At 35.7% G+C, this 18,336-nt stretch overlaps 3 protein-coding genes and 4 pseudogenes across 4 annotated transcripts; 3 read left to right on the forward strand and 4 right to left on the reverse strand.

The window, feature by feature from the left end:
* Positions 1–4,286: 4,286 nt before the first annotated feature.
* Positions 4,287–5,524, reverse strand: LOC110618967 (annotated as a pseudogene).
* A 153-nt stretch (positions 5,525–5,677) lies between these two features.
* On the reverse strand, positions 5,678–7,663 carry LOC110618968 (peptide-N4-(N-acetyl-beta-glucosaminyl)asparagine amidase A-like). The gene has a single exon (XM_043958238.1). It carries the CDS (start codon positions 7,402–7,404, stop codon positions 5,818–5,820), a length of 1,587 nt encoding a protein of 528 aa, XP_043814173.1. The 5' UTR covers positions 7,405–7,663; the 3' UTR covers positions 5,678–5,817.
* A 320-nt stretch (positions 7,664–7,983) lies between these two features.
* On the reverse strand, positions 7,984–9,626 carry LOC122724027 (annotated as a pseudogene).
* A 210-nt stretch (positions 9,627–9,836) lies between these two features.
* LOC122724025 lies at positions 9,837–10,480 on the reverse strand. Of its 2 annotated transcripts, none has more exons than XM_043958240.1 (2): positions 10,069–10,480; positions 9,837–9,977 (listed from the first exon to the last, which is right to left on the reverse strand). In XM_043958240.1, the coding sequence occupies exons 1-2, from the start codon at positions 10,478–10,480 to the stop codon at positions 9,886–9,888; spliced, it is 504 nt and encodes a 167-aa protein (XP_043814175.1). In that variant the 3' UTR covers positions 9,837–9,885. The 2 variants fall into 2 exon arrangements, with proteins under 2 accessions (XP_043814175.1, XP_043814174.1); XM_043958239.1 differs by having other exon boundaries at positions 9,886–9,995.
* A 1,901-nt stretch (positions 10,481–12,381) lies between these two features.
* Positions 12,382–14,007, forward strand: LOC122724026 (annotated as a pseudogene).
* Positions 14,008–14,329: 322 nt separating this feature from the next.
* Positions 14,330–16,313, forward strand: LOC110618544 (peptide-N4-(N-acetyl-beta-glucosaminyl)asparagine amidase A). Its single transcript, XM_021761689.2, is given in 1 exon segment — positions 14,330–16,313. A coding segment is annotated over 1 exon segment (1,587 nt). The 5' UTR covers positions 14,330–14,586; the 3' UTR covers positions 16,174–16,313.
* A 150-nt stretch (positions 16,314–16,463) lies between these two features.
* Positions 16,464–18,085, forward strand: LOC110619685 (annotated as a pseudogene).
* The last annotated feature ends 251 nt before the right edge of the window (positions 18,086–18,336 follow it).

An 18,336-nucleotide genomic window follows, 5' to 3' on the forward strand; every position in this document is an offset into this window, starting at 1 on the left:
TTAAGTGCGGCCTATGTTATCCCGTGCAATGTAAGCGGTCTGATTAAGTGCGGCCTATGTTATCCCGTGAAGCGGCGACATATGTCAACTTAGCCCTCTATCCACAAGTCCCTGTGATACTATTTCTCCTTTTTTTTTTTTCTCTTTTTCTTTGTTTTCTCTTTTTCTTTGTTTTTTGTAAACATAAGCGATTTCTAATTTCTATTACATGAAAGGGAAATGCAGTATTTCAGTCATACACCATACCTATTGAAGAATATTCAACATAAAAAAAACAAATCATGGATAGCTACTATAATATGCTTTAGAAAATATCATTGAGAAAATTATTAACTTAAATATATGTTAGTCAAATTTATAAAAAAAATTAATTTAAAATTAAATTTAACATGCTTTATTATAAAAAATTGAATAAGTAAATAATTTTAATTTTTTTTTTAGAATGGGCATTGGAAATTGAGAGACTAGAATATGAGAGTTCTCTCAAATTCACTTAAATGCACTTACCAGATTAAATCTGTGAGTCCAATTTTAAATTCTGTTTATATATATATATATAAAATATATACATAAACATATCTTAAACGATCATTGTTTTTTATTATTCCGATCTTTGACGGGATGAGCCGCTTTACTATTGACTGTCAAATTAATAGAGACAACTATATTTTTTTATTTATCGATAGTTAATTGACGCAGATCGTTTCTAATGGAGAAGGTGAAATAAGAAGTTAGGTTTAAAAAAGAGGAAAAGGCGAGAGTACCGAGTTACAAAAGGAGTACAGAAGAAAACTTACATTATTATATATACTATAAAAACATGTAGAAGCATATAAAAAAATTATTATATGAATCGTTAATCTAAGAAAAAAAGTCGTTAATTAATAAAAATATTCTGTGATAGCTCGTTAAAATTTTAATTAAAAAATAACAACGCTAGGAGATAAAATTTTTATTTATAATATTTTTAATTTGAAAAATATTTTAAATATTCATAAAGATTATGATGTTTATTTTCTTCTCTTTTTGCTCCTGGAAATTCATCAGATTTAGAGTTCTTCTTCTCTTTTTGCTCTACCAGAACTTTATTTTCTGCTGGTCGCTCAACGACGAAGGTATATAGCTACATATGGAACCCATTTTCAAAAGAAAAGTTTCTGATGTAAAAATAGATAAATTGCAAAAATACAAGTTTGGTCTAAATAGATTCTCTTGGCCTTTGACAAAAAAGAAAAATAGCTCAAGCATAAAGCAGACTCTGCACTATTTTTCTGTTAAATCACACCGACCATAATAATTCTATATTTGTTAAACAATAATAATAATTCAATAAAATTTAGAGATTAGAATATTCATCTATAATAGTCCTCTGTCCAGGGAGGGAAAAAAAATATCACTTTAGAAAAAACGCATTAATTAATACTGTAATTTTAAAAAATATATTAAAATAATTTTAATATTATAAAAATTTATTAACTAATCACTCTATTAATCTTAATAATTAATTATTTTATTATTTAATTTTTATAATTTTAAAAATTTTATTAATTAATCTCTTAAAATTTTAAAAGTATATTAACTAATATTTTTATATTACTGATATTTTTAATTTTTTATAATATTTAATAATTAAAATTAATAAAAAAATTAATTAATATATTTTTAAAAATATCAAAAATATTTTATAAATTAATTAATTAATTTTCTCGTAACATATCAACTATATAAAAACCTTTTTAAAACTCATATGCATTGGGATTATTAAATAATCTCTCTGATTAAAAATTTTTCGAAATTTTTTTTAAAAGATAAAATTATTCTATAAGTACATTTTAATTATTCTATAAAAAAAGAGACAGAAGACAAATTCTTCTTGCCCGTTTCCCAGAAAATGGCAAAAAACTCGATATCTGGTGCAATCAGGCAGTCTCGTAGTGTCTAGTGCCCACAGATTTTTTTTTTTTTTAAATAAAAACAAGAAAATTAAAAGAAATACCTGCATCCGAAATTCATGAACAAGAGAAATCAAAGGAACAATCTTGAGATAACGATCGATCTCAGCCTGAACTTGCCTGAACTGATAAACGACACTCCATCCCATAGCAAGCATATAAAGATAACTTTTATCTTTGCAGCTTTCAACCAAATCAAAAGCTTTTCTTAAAGCTTAACTTTTATCTTTGCAGCTTTCAACCAAATCAAAAGCTTTTCTTAAAGCTTCTTCCATGGCTTCCAAGGGTTCTTGTGTAGCTGGCAAGTTGATTAGGTCAGTGGATTTCAACTTCTCTAGCAAGTTACTGATAAGCCTCACGTGCTCGGCGAGCTGCTCGCAGTTTTTCCGGTGTGTGGTAGCGTTTCTTGCGGCTGATATGATCATGTTTGCTAGGCCTAGAGCATCTACTCCTGATGCTTGTGAAATGCTTGCCATAGTTGCTGTGATATAAAGAACTCTGTAGAGAGAAAAAGAGAAGAGGATATGAACTAGAAACTGTCTATGATGTTTAGCATGGAAGTGGAAGTTTATATATGGCAAAGGGAAGAGTTTTTTCTTTTATTTTTATAATACTAATACCGAATATTATAAAATTTAAGTTTAAATAATTTATAAAATGAGTTTAAAAATTAAATTTCAATTTGATTTATTTAAAAATTGAGTTAAATTTAAACAAGTTTTTAATGAATTAAATTTAGTTTATTTACCTCCTATTTTTAATGTATATATGGTTAATTATTTTTTTAATAAAATTTCACTCCAAAAAATCAAAGTCAAAGAGTTATGTTTGGCTTAGGGCTGTGCAATCGGTCGGTTCAGTTTCGAACCGAACTGAAAAAATCAAAAATTAAATTGTAAAAATATTAAAAATCGAAAAAATCGATTATAAAAATATAATCAAATCGAACCGATAAAAATCGATTTGGTTCGATTCAAACTGAAATCTATATTTTTTAAAATTTTTTTTGCTTCTAATTTCAATAGAATAATTCAATAAATGTTTCACATAAATTTATCAATAAAAATTATCTCAATATATAAGAATAATATTTAAAAATTCATATAAATTCATATAAAATTTAAAAATATAAATCAATTTAGTGTTTTAAATAATAAAAATATATATAAAATCAGTTTTTCAGTTTTTCGATTATTTAACACGTTTAAACTGAACCGAATCGAAAACTAAATAAATTGAAAAATATTAATCGAACCGGACCGAATTTTCCTATTAACCGAACTATTAAACCGAAATCGATCAATTCAGTTCGATTTTTCGGTTCAAACCGACTTACGCTCAGCCCTAATGCTTGCTGCTCAAAGTTCTCCTCTTGCCTTAGTGTTGTGCTCTATGCCTCAGGTTAAAAACATTAGGTTATTATGCATATCAATAACGACTTGCTGATAATTTTTATTAATATTTTATATTTTTTTTTGAAATTAATAATAGTTTATATTTTTAAGAGCACATACGGTATACATTTAAAGTGTAAATTTATTATATTGTAATTTTTCAGCTTTATTCTGGTAACGTTTTAAACATAAAATGCTTGACATTTGAGCGTAATTTTAACAAAATGTAATTTTAAAAAAAAATATTTCCGATTCTATGAAATAATTTAAAAACTAAATGTAAAATTTATAATAAAAATAATTATTTTATTAATTATGGATAATATATTAATATAATTCAAAATATTATATTTTTTATCCTATAATTTTTATTTATTTTATTTTTTATATATATTAAAAAATAATTTTTTCATTAATCTTTTTATTGTACTCATCTTAAAAATAACTTAAAATATGGTTGATATTGAAATTTTAAAAGAGAAAATTACTTATAATATCAATGAAATATAATTAATTTATTAATTAAATGTTAACAAAATTATATTTAGTAATTTAAAGAAAATAAAATGGAATCGTAAAGATCATATGTATTGAATTTTTTTTAATTACCCAAAACAAGTCACCATCTTATTTTCTTTTTAAATAAAAGAAATAAAGGTTAAAGCCTCGAGGGGCCGCGTGACTCATGGGTTTTAACTTTCTTTTTCTAGTGTAATTCCCTTCTTTCTCTTTTCTTTTCTTAAATAAAATTTTCTTCGTCTAAGTAAATTATCCATAAGTTTCACATAATATTTTCGTAAGTTATTTTCCTCCCTCTTTCTTTTCTCTTTTTAAACAGATGAAAAATTCTTTTCTTTTTATTTATATTTTATTTCCTATCTCATTTTCTATTAATTCAAACATGATATAAAAAAATTCATGATTTTTTTGATTTCTTTAAAATTCTTCTATCACATGATTCCTTCCCATCCAAAAGAAACCCTAAAAATGGCGTCAAATCGAAGTCATAAGTGGGAAGATCAAATGCACCAATAGCCACTGCAGGTTTCCAAGACAATGGATTAATCCCGCCGGAGAAAATGACCGGAATGGAACTTCTGAGACTACAAACTTCCCATCAAATTGTCACGAAAACTTCTCAAAATGCTCCATTACGGCGCAATGTAGTCAAATTGTTCATTCTAATGTAGGTAATCAATGGATTAGAGTACCAAAATTCATCGTTTTCGTGAAACGACACGTAATGAACATCGGAATCCCCTTCGATTGTAAACCAATAGCCTTTACTGTTACGAAATGAAGAAATCGGAATTATCAAATCAGCCGGCGATTCATGTACATCGTTCGCTCTAAATCCTCCCATTAGGCTTTGTTTTTGAAGGAAATTGCTTATGTGAGCACCCTCGATTAACGGAGTCTCAACGGCGATATCCTTGTAAAAGAATAGGGTGATGTCGACATGGTAAACGCCGTTGTAGACGTTATTAACGACGTTTTCGAGCATGATAGTGAATGTTCCTCTTCGCGAGAAGAGAGGAGTAACGAGTAATATCCTTTCTAACTGTCCAGGTGATTCCAGAATTCGTCGGCTCGGCGGTGATGGTGCGGAGGACTTCAGCTCCGCCGAGCCACAAGCCACAGATGCGATCATACTTGTCGCCGCCGCGGGATTTGAAGCGAAACTCGAGAGTGAGGTGGAGCCAAGGAGGAGGGCAGCCCGAGAGTGGAGAGTAAGGGGTGGAGTAGGGAGGACGGTTGACGGTGTTGGCGAAGGTGTGGTGAACAATGTGGAGAGCGCATGATGGGGTCAAATGATCAGATGGTAAAGGATGAATTAGTTCAAAAAATTCTCTGTACTTGGGTTGGAGAAAGTGGGTCTGGATGTCGCTGATGATTGCCTGAAGACATGGTCTGGAGATGTTGAGAGTGAAAGCGGAAAAGCAATGGCTGTGAGGAGGAGAAGCAGAAAACAAGTTCTTTCCATTTTCAGTTCTCGTGCTGGGCACTGAAGAAACTGGAGCAGAACCAGGTAGTTGCTTGTTAGTTATATCCTTTAGAAAAAGAAGATGGTTCCAACAATCTTAAATACCATATAAAAATTTCTCTAGAATTAACAGAAGGGAACCAAAAACCTGTTTGCTTTCTGGGTTTCTGTTCTTATTTCAAATGAAGGATTGCACCTGCAGGGTTAGCAACGGTGGCTGAATCCTCTCAATTTGGATAAGGTTGCAAGTTCCAGTCTCTCCTCCCTCATTTATAAACTCTAAAATCAAACGGGGATGTGGACATAAGCAAACAGTCATATGATTGCCAACTCAGGACAAACATTTAGATAGTAACAGTAGAATAAAGATAATCCTGCAGAAACATCAGTTTCCTTTCGTGCAGATAGCTCTAGAAACTACTAATTCTTGGCAACAATGGATGGGGACATAGTATTAATGGTGGGAGACTCATGGGCAAAGATAAATTTAGGAACTAGAGATGCAACCATAGCTTAAATCATCTGCAGAGAGTATGCCATGAGTAACTGCAATAGTCCTGGAGTAGCAAATGGATATATCCCTGTAAATCAACCTCTGATTAGTGTTTGATTCACCAGGAAAACTAGCTTGCTGCTCCGCAATCGGCATCCATCGATTGGTTTTCTGGAGATTGTCAATAGTCCTTGACATGTTATTGCCATTAGACCATGTCTCCAGAAAAGCATGAGAAACATTTGCAACAATTCTTCCTGGTATTGTTGTAGTGATCATGTTCAGAGGATACTTCCTTTTAACAATAACTCGTTTAAGCAACTCTCCCCTGTCATTTAACACCTGAATTTCCTTGTTTACCTTGATTTTCAATTTAACAAATTTTCTAGTTGCATTTTTTTGAAATTGTATAAAGCTCTGGAACCTGAACTCCTGCAGAACAAGAGTAGTTAGGTTCCCTGCAGTTGATATAACCCATCCCTTGGATTCACTCCCTCCCTTCCCTTTTACCTCAAATGACCCATCAAGCCGCTTAAATTCTTTCCGGCTTTTCAAAGCAAGTGAAGGATTATGAGCAACCACGGTTCCTGCGGTGACAGAGGATGAGCCTTTATCTAACCAGATATGCAAATTTGCATCGACAAGCCAATATGGAATAACATTGCCTACTCCAACCCCAAATTCATGAACCTGACCATCCAAAACCTTCTCTAGAAAAGGTGTAACCTCAAAATCATAAGAAGGGAGATTAAAAGCACCAATAGAAACAACTGGTTTCCAAAACAAAGAATTAAACACAGATGTCAACACAACTGGGAATGGCAACTCTGAGCCTACACTAGCCCCATCTATTGTAACAAATACCTCTCTATAAGCACCATTGCCTTGCAAAGATATATTGTTCATTCTCAGGTAGGAACTTGGTGGATTTGAGTACCAAGACTCATCATTTCCATGAAATGAAACATAAAGTTCCAGAACAGCACGGTGGGTGTTACACGGAACTAGGATTTGCTTTGAAGGCAAGTCTATTTCATTTTTCATTCTGTACCAAAACCCAGTGTCTCCATCATCAGAAATTGGAATAATCAAGTCAGCAGGAGTATCATAGAAACTCAACACACCTTCCAGCACACTATCCCCATCTCCATTTGCTTCTTTTTCTGCTAAAATTGGAAGGCTCAGATCATTCCTGTTTAATGAAACAGTAATGGAGCTATTTTTGTAGAATAAGACAGTCACGCTGACATTGTAAACACCAGTGGAGACATTGTCAACAATACTTTGGAGAATCATTGTGAGATTAAGGTCTTCTTTTGCAAGAAGAGAGGAGTACCTAGTGATGTCCTTCTTGACCGCCCACGAGTTTCTTGATTTGTCGATGGTCAGCTTGGGTGTGATGGTGCGAAGCAGCTCTACGCCACCAAGCCATAACCCAGATATGTGATAAGAAGTGTCGTTGCTGCATCCAGCATTGATGGAGAGGAGCAATCCGAGGGTGGAGAGTAAGGAGTGGAAAAGAGATAGTTCGTGGTGTTTGTGTTGTTGGTGAAGCTGTGTTGGATAATTGGATGGGTGCATGATGGTGTCAAATGATCAGATGGTAGAGGAGGGGTGACTTCAAAGAATTCTAGGAATTCTTGCAAGTTGAGAGCGGCAGAGGGAGAGACTAGTGTGAGCAGAGTGAAGAGAAGTAGGCAGAGAAGAATGACAACTGTCTTCATTTTCGAAGCAAGAGAATGCTTTCTTAGGTGTTTGATTTCAGGCTCTTTGTTATGCATATAAATGCACTAGATGGGGTCATAAATTATGCATGCCTTACCAAGCTCAGTATAATGTCTCTTAAAACAGCTAATTTGTACTTTTAGAGAAATATAGTGTGAAGTAGAAACAGTTAGGATCTTTTCTGTTTATGGTGTGGAATTCTGCAATTGCACAAATTCATTCTGCATGTGTACTTAGCTGACCTTCAGCATTAGGAATTAATTGAACACCTTTCAAAATTCAAATGCATGACTCATAATTTCTCAATTACACCAGAACATGCAAATTGTCTGTGAAACAAAAAATGCATCTGCAGATCATACGAGGACTAATTTTCACTACAAAACCCAATGCCTTTATAAGGTTAGTCATCTATTGATTTATACTAGTTGAGAATTTGCATATTATAGGCCTTGTATAGAATGCTAGAGAACTTTATCATGTTGGATGGATTGTAAAGAGGAAGGCAAAGAAGAGGGAGGAGGAGAAGGCAAGGAAGCTCCCCTGCTTACAAGAAACTGTGAAATGTCAGTGTAGCCAAGTGTTCTAGCCATGTAGAGTGGAGTAGCACCTCGGTTACTCATTGCATTAACATTAGCTCCTCTGCCGACCAACACCTCAACTGTCTCTAAACTGCCACCCTCCACGGCGAAATGCAGGGAGGAATGGCCTTCATTGTCCTGGCATTCCAAATCTACACCAAATTCAACTAGCATTGATACTATATCTTTGTGCCCTTTGATAGCTGCTGCATGCAAGGCTGTGAAGCCATATTGATCTTTGTAGTTTTTGTTTGCACCTTTCTTTAGTAATGATTCAAGGTGTTCCAAGTTCCCTCGCCGGGCCGCCATTAGCACTACTTCTCCACGTTCTCCTCCTGCGCCGTCGTCAATAAAGAAAGGTTCTTAATAGTGTAGACTGAAGAACAAGAATTATTTCAAGCTGGATTCTTTACTTTGTGACTATACTTACATGTCCCTTGTCCCGAGCAACATCAAAAGCTGAACGGCCATGATTATCTGCGATTGTGGGGTCAGAACCCATCTCAATTAGCATCTCTACCATCTTATGGTCACCATTTGCCGCTGCTCTATACAGTGCAGTCCTGCCATCTTTGCTATTAGCATCCTTATCTGCACCGGATTCCACCAGCACCCTAGCGCACTTGATATTCCCTCTACCTGCCGCGAAATGCAACGGTGTCCTGCCTTCTTTATCTCTCAAATCCAATGGCCCAAAACTATCCAATGAATCCAAAACTTCGTCCGTCCGATCAAATGCTATTGCCACGTGCAGCTCGCTCCAGCCCTTGGATTGCCACTTTGCGTCCATTTGATGAAAGCCCACATCATCCGCTTTAGCCCGTGCGTCAATCTTCAACCCAGCTTCAAGCAGTAAGTTCACCATGCCCTCAGGGTCAGCCAACTCAGTAGCAACTCGAAGGAGCGACTCAGCCTCTCTCGGTGTGACAACTCAGAAAGTATCGACCTCTGCCTCTTTATTATATTCTTCACTGAGTGAACATCCCCACAGCTGACAGCATGCCGGAGAAGAAACGGACCGACGAAGGCAACCTTGAGCTTAAAATCTTGAGTTGACCAGAGAGGAAGGGAAGAGAACCATGAGTTGAGAGAATCGGGGTTAGTCAAATCGGATGGATTGGGAGGAAACGGTGCCGTTTTGATGAGGAAACGGTCGGAGGGAGAACGAGGGAAAGAGGATGGGAGATGGGTTTGTGGTCTGAGTATGATTTGAAAGATGGTAGAGGATGAAGGAGGGATAAGCCCAGTTGGTGGATTAACCAGGAACTTGTGCTGCCATGAAGTTTGGACCTTGAATGCTATTGGGGTAGTGGCGGAGAGAGACCTGAGGCGAACCTCTGAGTCTGATACTTCGATGAGCGGCCTCTCCATTAATGGAGATAGAGAAGTCAGAAATGGGGAAATGACCTGTATGCTGTGATGATTAATGACGAGGAAAGATATTCCCCGAAATTAAGGAATTAAAAATATTAAGCATTGCCATTTTTTTCCCACTCCATCTGATTTCGTAAATATTAATATTAAAAAATATTAAGCATTGAACACTCTTCTTTTTCAGGTGGTTCGCACTTCAAAGACTGATCAACCGCTGAAACTGTTGAGGACTCCGGTATGTATTGAGATTCAAACTGTGGCCCTTGTGGAGAATCAGTGTCAGAGTACGCAAACATATCATTTGGTTTCGACAGCTTAGAGATATTGTTTTTGTTAATCAATTCTTCGCTGGTATTTTGGAGGAGGGTTTCCATTTGCAACCTCATCTGCAAAACTCGTTTTTACTTGCTGCAATTAGATACAAAAGGCAACACCCAACTCCCATATTGAAAGAGGTATCTTTCCTGCTCTCTCCTGGAAAAATTGAACATACTAATACCACATTGAATTGATATAGCCTTCAAATTAATAAAACTTACATAAGAAACAAACAGAACTGACTGACCAGTCTTCGACACCGAATTTCCACCGTTCAGTCCATTCATCGAACATCTAGCCTGCACCGCTCGATCACCCAATCCTTTCTCATCTTCACCCATCTTGCTCTCTGTCTCTTTCTCTTTCTTCACATGTTCACCCAATCCGTTCAGTCCATTCATCGAACATCTAGCCTGCACCGCTCGATTAACCAATCCTTTCTCATCTTCATCCATCTTGCTCTCTGTCTCTTTCTCTTTCTTCACATGTTCACCCAATCCGTTCAGTCCATTCATCGAACATCTAGCCTGCACCGCTCGATCACCCAATCCTTTCTCATCTTCATCCATCTTGCTCTCTGTCTCTTTCTCTTTCTTCACATGTTCACCCGGGATTCTCTTCACCCTGGTCCGCCTCAGCCCCGAGATCCACTCGCTCATAATAGAAAGCTCGTCTAAAACGTCGTCGTCGTCGTCGGCAGCGAGTAAGATATAGGAGATGCGTAAGGGGGGCGAAATTTGGTGTCGGGACGTTTAGGGACTTGAAATTTAAGGCTGGCTTCATCGAGGATAGCCAGTTATACATAGAAGGAATTAAATGTGATGATGCAGTGTCAGAGAGGAGAGTTTGGAAGGTGGATGAAATAGGAGGGAAAGTTTTGAACGGTTTCGCTTTGTACTTTTTACTTAACTCTGCTTGACGTTCTATGATTGGTATCCGCACTTTATTAAGAGTGCCAAACGGGGTAAATTCATTTTCCATTATTGTAGTAAATTTTTTAATTAACTTTCATTAATTATAGTAGTAAACTTTTTTTTTGGCCACTAATTGCTATTATTGTAGTAATTACATAATTATTGTATAAGATTTATAAGTTTTATTGTAACATTTTGTATATTGATGTTATTATTTTAATAATTTATTTTATCATATTTTTAAAACAATCACTTAAATCACTTATTATTATATTATTTTATGATAAAGTTAAATAGATTATGATAGTTATTTATATGTTGTTATAATTAAAAAAATTAATAATTTTAAAATAATTAAAAAAAAGTGAAAATAAAAATTATAAGATGGAAAATTAATTTTTTTTATAGAATATAAATTAATTAAAATAAATATTATATAAATTTTGATATTAAATATTTTATTTTAAAGAGTATTAGTTGAAATCCTATGCAATTCTTATTAAAAGACATGGGATATAGGCATGTAAATGGGTAGGGTATCCGCGGAAATTAAACTATCCAAACTCGAACCTGATTTATATTAGTAATATTCGAACCCGTTTCGAACCCGATTAAAAATTAATTTAAACTATCCGAATCCATTCCAAACCCGATTATTATTATCCGAATAAAATCCGAACCCGTTTAATTTTATATATTTTAATTAATAATTTATATAAAAAATATTTTTCATTAATAATTTTTATTTAAAAAATATAATATTTTTAAAGAATATTTAAATTTAAATTTTTAAATAAAAATATATATAAAAAAATTTATAAATATTATTATAAAATATATTTTTTATATTAAATTAAATATTTATTCTGAATTTGAATTTAGTAAGAAGGAAAGTAATTATATATATAGTCAAGTTTGCTTGGAAAAATTTGAAGTTATGGTAATTAATTATTTATGGGTTTTTAATATTAATATTTATAAAAAAAGATGGAGCCAATTGGGAAAAAATGGCAATGTAATATTTGGGGATGTTCAGAGATATGAAATATTTATTCTGAATTTGGATTTAGTAAAAAGGAAAGAAATTATATATATAGTCAAGTTTGGTGGGAAAAATTTGAAGTTAATGGTAATTAATTATTTATGAATTTTTAATATTAATATTTATAAAAAAAATAGAGTCAATTAGAAAAAAATGGCAATGCAACATATTGTAGTATTTTTAATTTCTTGGTTTTGGGGATGTTCAGAGATATTAAATGTTTATTCTGAATTTATATTTAGTAAGAAGGAAAGTAATTATATATATAATTAAGTTTGTTTGGAAAGATTTAAAGTTATGGTAATTAATTATTTATGAATTTTTAAAATTAATATTTACCAAAAGGATGAAATCAATTGAAAAATAAATAGTAATGCAGCAAATGGTAATATTTTTAATTTTTTAATTTTAAAAATATACAGAAATATGAAATATTTAATCTAAATTATATATATAATCAAATTTAGATTTCATAAAAAGAAAAATAATTATATATATAGAGTAAAATTTATTTGGAAAGATTTGAAATTATGATAATTAATTATTTATGAATTTTTAATATTAATATTTACGAAATCAGATGGAGTGGGAAAAAAATGGCAATGCTTAATATTTTTAATTCCTTAATTTCGGGGAATATCTTTCCTCGTCATTAATCATCACAGCATACAGGTCATTTCCCCATTTCTGACTTCTCTATCTCCATTAATGGAGAGGCCGCTCATCGAAGTATCAGACTCAGAGGTTCGTCTCAGGTCTCTCTCCGCCACTACCCCAATAGCATTCAAGGTCCAAACTTCATCGCCGCACAAGTTCCTGGTTAATCCACCAACTGGGCTTATCCCTCCTTCATCCTCTACCATCTTTCAAATCATACTCAGACCACAAACCCATCTCCCATCCTCTTTCCCTCGTTCTCCCTTCGACCGTTTCCTCATCAAAACGGCACCGTTTCCTCCCAATCCATCCGATTTGACTAACCCCGATTCTCTCAACTCATGGTTCTCTTCCCTTCCTCTCTGGTCAACTCAAGATTTTAAGCTCAAGGTTGCCTTCGTCGGTCCGTTTCTTCTCCGGCATGCTGTCAGCTGTGGGGATGTTAACTCACTGAAGAATATAATAAAGAGGCAGAGGTCGATACTTTCTGAGTTGTCACACCGAGAGAGGCTGAGTCGCTCCTTCGAGTTGCTACTGAGTTGGCTGACCCTGAGGGCATGGTGAACTTACTGCTTGAAGCTGGGTTGAAGATTGACGCACGGGCTAAAGCGGATGATGTGGGCTGGGCTTTCATCAAATGGACGCAAAGTGGCAATCCAAGGGCTGGAGCGAGCTGCACGTGGCAATAGCATTTGATCGGACGGACGAAGTTTTGGATTCATTGGATAGTTTTGGGCCATTGGATTTGAGAGATAAAGAAGGCAGGACACCGTTGCATTTCGCGGCAGGTAGAGGGAATATCAAGTGCGCTAGGGTGCTGGTGGAATCCGGTGCAGATAAGGATGCTAATAGCAAAGATGGCAGGACTGCACTGTATAGAGCAGCGGCAAATGGTGACCATAAGATGGTAGAGATGCTAATTGAGATGGGTTCTGACCCCACAATCGCAGATAATCATGGCCGTTCAGCTTTTGATGTTGCTCGGGACAAGGGACATGTAAGTATAGTCACAAAGTAAAGAATCCAGCTTGAAATAATTCTTGTTCTTCAGTCTACACTATTAAGAACCTTTCTTTATTGACGACGGCGCAGGAGGAGAACGTGGAGAAGTAGTGCTAATGGCGGCCCGGCGAGGGAACTTGGAACACCTTGAATCATTACTAAAGAAAGGTGCAAACAAAAACTACAAAGATCAATATGGCTTCACAGCCTTGCATGCAGCAGCTATCAAAGGGCACAAAGATATAGTATCAATGCTAGTTGAATTTGGTGTAGATTTGGAATGCCAGGACAATGAAGGCCATTCCTCCCTGCATTTCGCCGTGGAGGGTGGCAGTTTAGAGACAGTTGAGGTGTTGGTCGGCAGAGGAGCTAATGTTAATGCAATGAGTAACCGAGGTGCTACTCCACTCTACATGGCTAGAACACTTGGCTACACTGACATTTCACAGTTTCTTGTAAGCAGGGGAGCTTCCTTGCCTTCTCCTCCTCCCTCTTCTTTGCCTTCCTCTTTACAATCCATCCAACATGATAAAGTTCTCTAGCATTCTATACAAGGCCTATAATATGCAAATTCTCAACTAGTATAAATCAATAGATGACTAACCTTATAAAGGCATTGGGTTTTGTAGTGAAAATTAGTCCTCGTATGATCTGCAGATGCATTTTTTGTTTCACAGACAATTTGCATGTTCTGGTGTAATTGAGAAATTATGAGTCATGCATTTGAATTTTGAAAGGTGTTCAATTAATTCCTAATGCTGAAGGTCAGCTAAGTACACATGCAGAATGAATTTGTGCAATTGCAGAATTCCACACCATAAACAGAAAAGATCCTAACTGTTTCTACTTCACACTATATTTCTCTAAAAGTACAAATTAGCTGTTTTAAGAGACATTATACTGAGCTTGGTAAGGCATGCATAATTTATGACCCCATCTAGTGCATTTATATGCATAACAAAGAGCCTGAAATCAAACACCTAAGAAAGCATTCTCTTGCTTCGAAAATGAAGACAGTTGTCATTCTTCTCTGCCTACTTCTCTTCACTCTGCTCACACTAGTCTCTCCCTCTGCCGCTCTCAACTTGCAAGAATTCCTAGAATTCTTTGAAGTCACCCCTCCTCTACCATCTGATCATTTGACACCATCATGCACCCATCCAATTATCCAACACAGCTTCACCAACAACACAAACACCACGAACTATCTCTTTTCCACTCCTTACTCTCCACCCTCGGATTGCTCCTCTCCATCAATGCTGGATGCAGCAACGACACTTCTTATCACATATCTGGGTTATGGCTTGGTGGCGTAGAGCTGCTTCGCACCATCACACCCAAGCTGACCATCGACAAATCAAGAAACTCGTGGGCGGTCAAGAAGGACATCACTAGGTACTCCTCTCTTCTTGCAAAAGAAGACCTTAATCTCACAATGATTCTCCAAAGTATTGTTGACAATGTCTCCACTGGTGTTTACAATGTCAGCGTGACTGTCTTATTCTACAAAAATAGCTCCATTACTGTTTCATTAAACAGGAATGATCTGAGCCTTCCAATTTTAGCAGAAAAAGAAGCAAATGGAGATGGGGATAGTGTGCTGGAAGGTGTGTTGAGTTTCTATGATACTCCTGCTGACTTGATTATTCCAATTTCTGATGATGGAGACACTGGGTTTTGGTACAGAATGAAAAATGAAATAGACTTGCCTTCAAAGCAAATCCTAGTTCCGTGTAACACCCACCGTGCTGTTCTGGAACTTTATGTTTCATTTCATGGAAATGATGAGTCTTGGTACTCAAATCCACCAAGTTCCTACCTGAGAATGAACAATATATCTTTGCAAGGCAATGGTGCTTATAGAGAGGTATTTGTTACAATAGATGGGGCTAGTGTAGGCTCAGAGTTGCCATTCCCAGTTGTGTTGACATCTGTGTTTAATTCTTTGTTTTGGAAACCAGTTGTTTCTATTGGTGCTTTTAATCTCCCTTCTTATGATTTTGAGGTGACACCTTTTCTAGAGAAGGTTTTGGATGGTCAGGTTCATGAATTTGGGGTTGGAGTAGGCAATGTTATTCCATATTGGCTTGTCGATGCAAATTTGCATATCTGGTTAGATAAAGGCTCATCCTCTGTCACCGCAGGAACCGTGGTTGCTCATAATCCTTCACTTGCTTTGAAAAGCCGGAAAGAAGTTAAGCGGCTTGATGGGTCATTTGAGGTAAAAGGGAAGGGAGGGAGTGAATCCAAGGGATGGGTTATATCAACTGCAGGGAACCTAACTACTCTTGTTCTGCAGGAGTTCAGGTTCCAGAGCTTTATACAATTTCAAAAAAATGCAACTAGAAAATTTGTTAAATTGAAAATCAAGGTAAACAAGGAAATTCAGGTGTTAAATGACAGGGGAGAGTTGCTTAAATGAGTTATTGTTAAAAGGAAGTATCCTCTGAACATGATCACTACAACAATACCAGGAAGAATTGTTGCAAATGTTTCTCATACTTTTCTGGAGACATGGTCTAATGGCAATAACATGTCAAGGACTATTGACAATCTCCAGAAAACCAATGGATGGATGCCGATTGCGGAGCAGCAAGCTAGTTTTCCTGGTGAATCAAACACTAATCAGAGGTTGATTTACAGGGATATATCCATTTGCTACTCCAGGACTATTGCAGTTACTCATGGCATACTCTCTGCAGATGATTTAAGCTATGGTTGCATCTCTAGTTCCTAAATTTATCTTTGCCCATGAGTCTCCCACCATTAATACTATGTCCCCATCCATTGTTGCCAAGAATTAGTAGTTTCTAGAGCTATCTGCACGAAAGGAAACTGATGTTTCTGCAGGATTATCTTTATTCTACTGTTACTATCTAAATGTTTGTCCTGAGTTGGCAATCATATGACTGTTTGCTTATGTCCACATCCCCGTTTGATTTTAGAGTTTATAAATGAGGGAGGAGAGACTGGAACTTGCAACCTTATCCAAATTGAGAGGATTCAGCCACCGTTGCTAACCCTGCAGGTGCAATCCTTCATTTGAAATAAGAACAGAAACCCAGAAAGCAAACAGGTTTTTGGTTCCCTTCTGTTAATTCTAGAGAAATTTTTATATGATATTTAAGATTGTTGGAACCATCTTCTTTTTCTAAAGGATATAACTAACAAGCAACTACCTGGTTCTGCTCCAGTTCACGAGAACTGAAAATGGAAAGAACTTGTTTTCTGCTTCTCCTCCTCACAGCCATTGCTTTTCCGCTTTCACTCTCAACATCTCCAGACCATGTCTTCAGGCAATCATCAGCGACATCCAGACCCACTTTCTCCAACCCAAGTACAGAGAATTTTTTGAACTAATTCATCCTTTACCATCTGATCATTTGACCCCATCATGCGCTCTCCACATTGTTCACCACACCTTCGCCAACACCGTCAACCGTCCTCCCTACTCCACCCCTTACTCTCCACTCTCGGGCTGCCCTCCTCCTTGGCTCCACCTCACTCTCGAGTTTCGCTTCAAATCCCGCGGCGGCGACAAGTATGATCGCATCTGTGGCTTGTGGCTCGGCGGAGCTGAAGTCCTCCGCACCATCACCGCCGAGCCGACGAATTCTGGAATCACCTGGACAGTTAGAAAGGATATTACTCGTTACTCCTCTCTTCTCGCGAAGAGGAACATTCACTATCATGCTCGAAAACGTCGTTAATAACGTCTACAACGGCGTTTACCATGTGGACATCACCCTATTCTTTTACAAGGATATCGCCGTTAAGACTCCGTTAATCGAGGGTGCTCACAGAAGCAATTTCCTTCAAAAACAAAGCCTAATGGGAGGATTTAGAGCGAACGATGTACATGAATCGCCGGCTGATTTGATAATTCCGATTTCTTCATTTCGTAACAGTAAAGGCTATTGGTTTACAATCGAAGGGGATTCCGATGTTCATTACGTGTCGATTCACGAAAACGACGAATTTTGATACTCTAATCCATTGATTACCTACATTAGAATGAACAATTTGACTACATTGCGCCGTAATGGAGCATTTTGAGAAGTTTTCGTGACAATTTGATGGGAAGTTTGTGGCCTCAGAAGTTCCATTCCGGTCATTTTCTCCGGCGGGATTAATCCATTGTCTTGGAAACCTGCAGTGGCTATTGGTGCATTTGATCTTCCCACTTATGACTTCGATTTGACGCCATTTTTAGGGTTTCTTTTGGATGGGAAGGAATCATTTGATCGAAGTTGGTATTAGTGATGGCATTTCTTATTGGCTCATTGATGCTAATTTGCATCTTTGGTTGGATTCTGGAGCAGCTACTGTAGAAGCTAAATCAGTGGTTTATCAGAATCCTGGTTCCTCCATTTAAAAGACAAGAAGAATTTTAAAGAAATCAAAAAAATAAAGAATTTTTTTGTATCATGTTTGAATTAATAGAAAATGAGATAGGAAATAAAATATAAATAAAAAGAAAAGAATTTTTCATCTGTTTAAAAAGAGAAAAGAAAGAGGGAGGAAAATAACTTACGAAAATATTATGTGAAACTTATGGATAATTTGCTTAGACCGGAAGAAAATTTTATTTAAAAAAAGAAAAGAGAAAGAAGGGAATTACACTAGAAAAAGAAAGTTAAAACCCATGAGTCACGCGGCCCCTTGAGGCTTTAACCTTTATTTCTTTTATTTAAAAAGAAAATGAGATGGTGACTTGTTTTGGGTAATTAAAAAAAATTCAATACATATGATCTTTACGATTCCATTTTATTTTGTTTAAATTACTAAATATAATTTTGTTAACATTTAATTAATAAATTAATTATATTTTATTTGATATTATAAGTAACTTTCTTTTTTAAAATTTCAATATCAACCGTATTTTAAGTTATTTTTAAGA

Source organism: Manihot esculenta, chromosome 7 (genome assembly GCF_001659605.2).
Source record: "Manihot esculenta cultivar AM560-2 chromosome 7, M.esculenta_v8, whole genome shotgun sequence".
Classification (NCBI taxonomy): Eukaryota; Viridiplantae; Streptophyta; class Magnoliopsida; order Malpighiales; family Euphorbiaceae; genus Manihot; species Manihot esculenta.

Bases quoted from the DNA above. Each gene is read 5' to 3' on its own strand.
- LOC110618968 (XM_043958238.1), bottom strand. From the start codon at position 7,404: ATGCACCCATCCAATTATCCAACACAGCTTCACCAACAACACAAACAC.
- LOC122724025 (XM_043958239.1), bottom strand. From the start codon at position 10,480: ATGAGCGAGTGGATCTCGGGGCTGAGGCGGACCAGGGTGAAGAGAATC. The intron at 9,996-10,068 runs GTCAGTCAGTTC...ATGTGGTATTAG, and splicing joins AAATTCGGTGTCGAAGACTG to TATGTTCAATTTTTCCAGGA.